Raw genomic sequence first — 813 nt, 5'->3', positions numbered from 1 at the left:
TTAAGCCACGGGGTCCGGGACGCGAACCGTGGTCGACTATGTGGGAGTCCAGCGACGTAGCCATTATGCTAACTGCTGGTTCCCTCTTTTAAATTTTCTTTAGGATGACCTTGATCTGACAGTTTCATGTCAGACTAAGTCCTTTCAACTAACAAAATCTCAGAAACGGAACCGGATAGACTCCTGCTGCCATCAGGAGGAGACACAGCAGCGGACGGAGGAGGCACTGAGAGAGCTCTTCCAACACGTGCACAGCATGCCAGAGTCAGCCAAGAAGAAGCAGCTTATCAGACAGGTGACCCAGCAGGGAAACCGTGATGGGACTAGAGGAACGGGAGTGGCTGTGGAATCACTAGGGGATAGTGCTAAGACTCTCATCTAATTTTCAGTCTCTGATCGGGCCACACTTTGGCTAGTCAGCAAAGAACTGGTCCCCTTGCTGGGGCCCCAGTACATGGGAGTGGGAGCTCAGCCTGGTCCCCGTGTGCTGGTGCCCCAGTACATGGGAGTGGGAACTCAGCCTGGTCCCCGTGCTGGTGCCCCAGTACATGGGAGTGGGAGCTCAGCCTGGTCCCTGTGTGCCGGTGCTCCAGTACATGGGAGTGGGAGCTCAGCCTGGTCCCTGTGCTGGTGCCCCAGTACATGGGAGTGGGAGCTCAGCCTGGTCCCCGCGCTGGTGCCCCAGTATGGAGGGGAGTGGGAGCTCAGCCTGGTCCCCGTGTGCCGGTGCCCCAGTACATGGGAGTAGGAGCTCAGCCTGGTCCCCGTGCTGGTGCCCCAGTATGGAGGGGAGTAGGAGCTCAGCCCGGTGCC

General features: G+C 58.5%; 1 protein-coding gene across 1 annotated transcript in view; it reads left to right on the top strand.

The window, feature by feature from the left end:
• The window catches only part of ARHGAP19 (Rho GTPase activating protein 19), a 125790-nt gene that overhangs the window by 83964 nt on the left and 41013 nt on the right, over nucleotides 1-813 (top strand). The window contains exon 8 of the mRNA XM_006157399.2: nucleotides 104-295. Coding sequence (XP_006157461.1) covers nucleotides 104-295 — 192 coding nt within the window. The remainder of the gene's footprint in view (nucleotides 1-103; nucleotides 296-813) is intronic.

The sequence above is a fragment of the Tupaia chinensis genome, unplaced genomic scaffold (genome assembly GCF_000334495.1).
Source record: "Tupaia chinensis unplaced genomic scaffold, TupChi_1.0 Scaffold000539_1, whole genome shotgun sequence".
In the NCBI taxonomy this organism is placed as follows: Eukaryota; Metazoa; Chordata; class Mammalia; order Scandentia; family Tupaiidae; genus Tupaia; species Tupaia belangeri.
The sequence above is the reverse complement of the archived record's forward strand: the minus strand, read 5'-3'. Positions and strand labels throughout refer to the sequence as shown.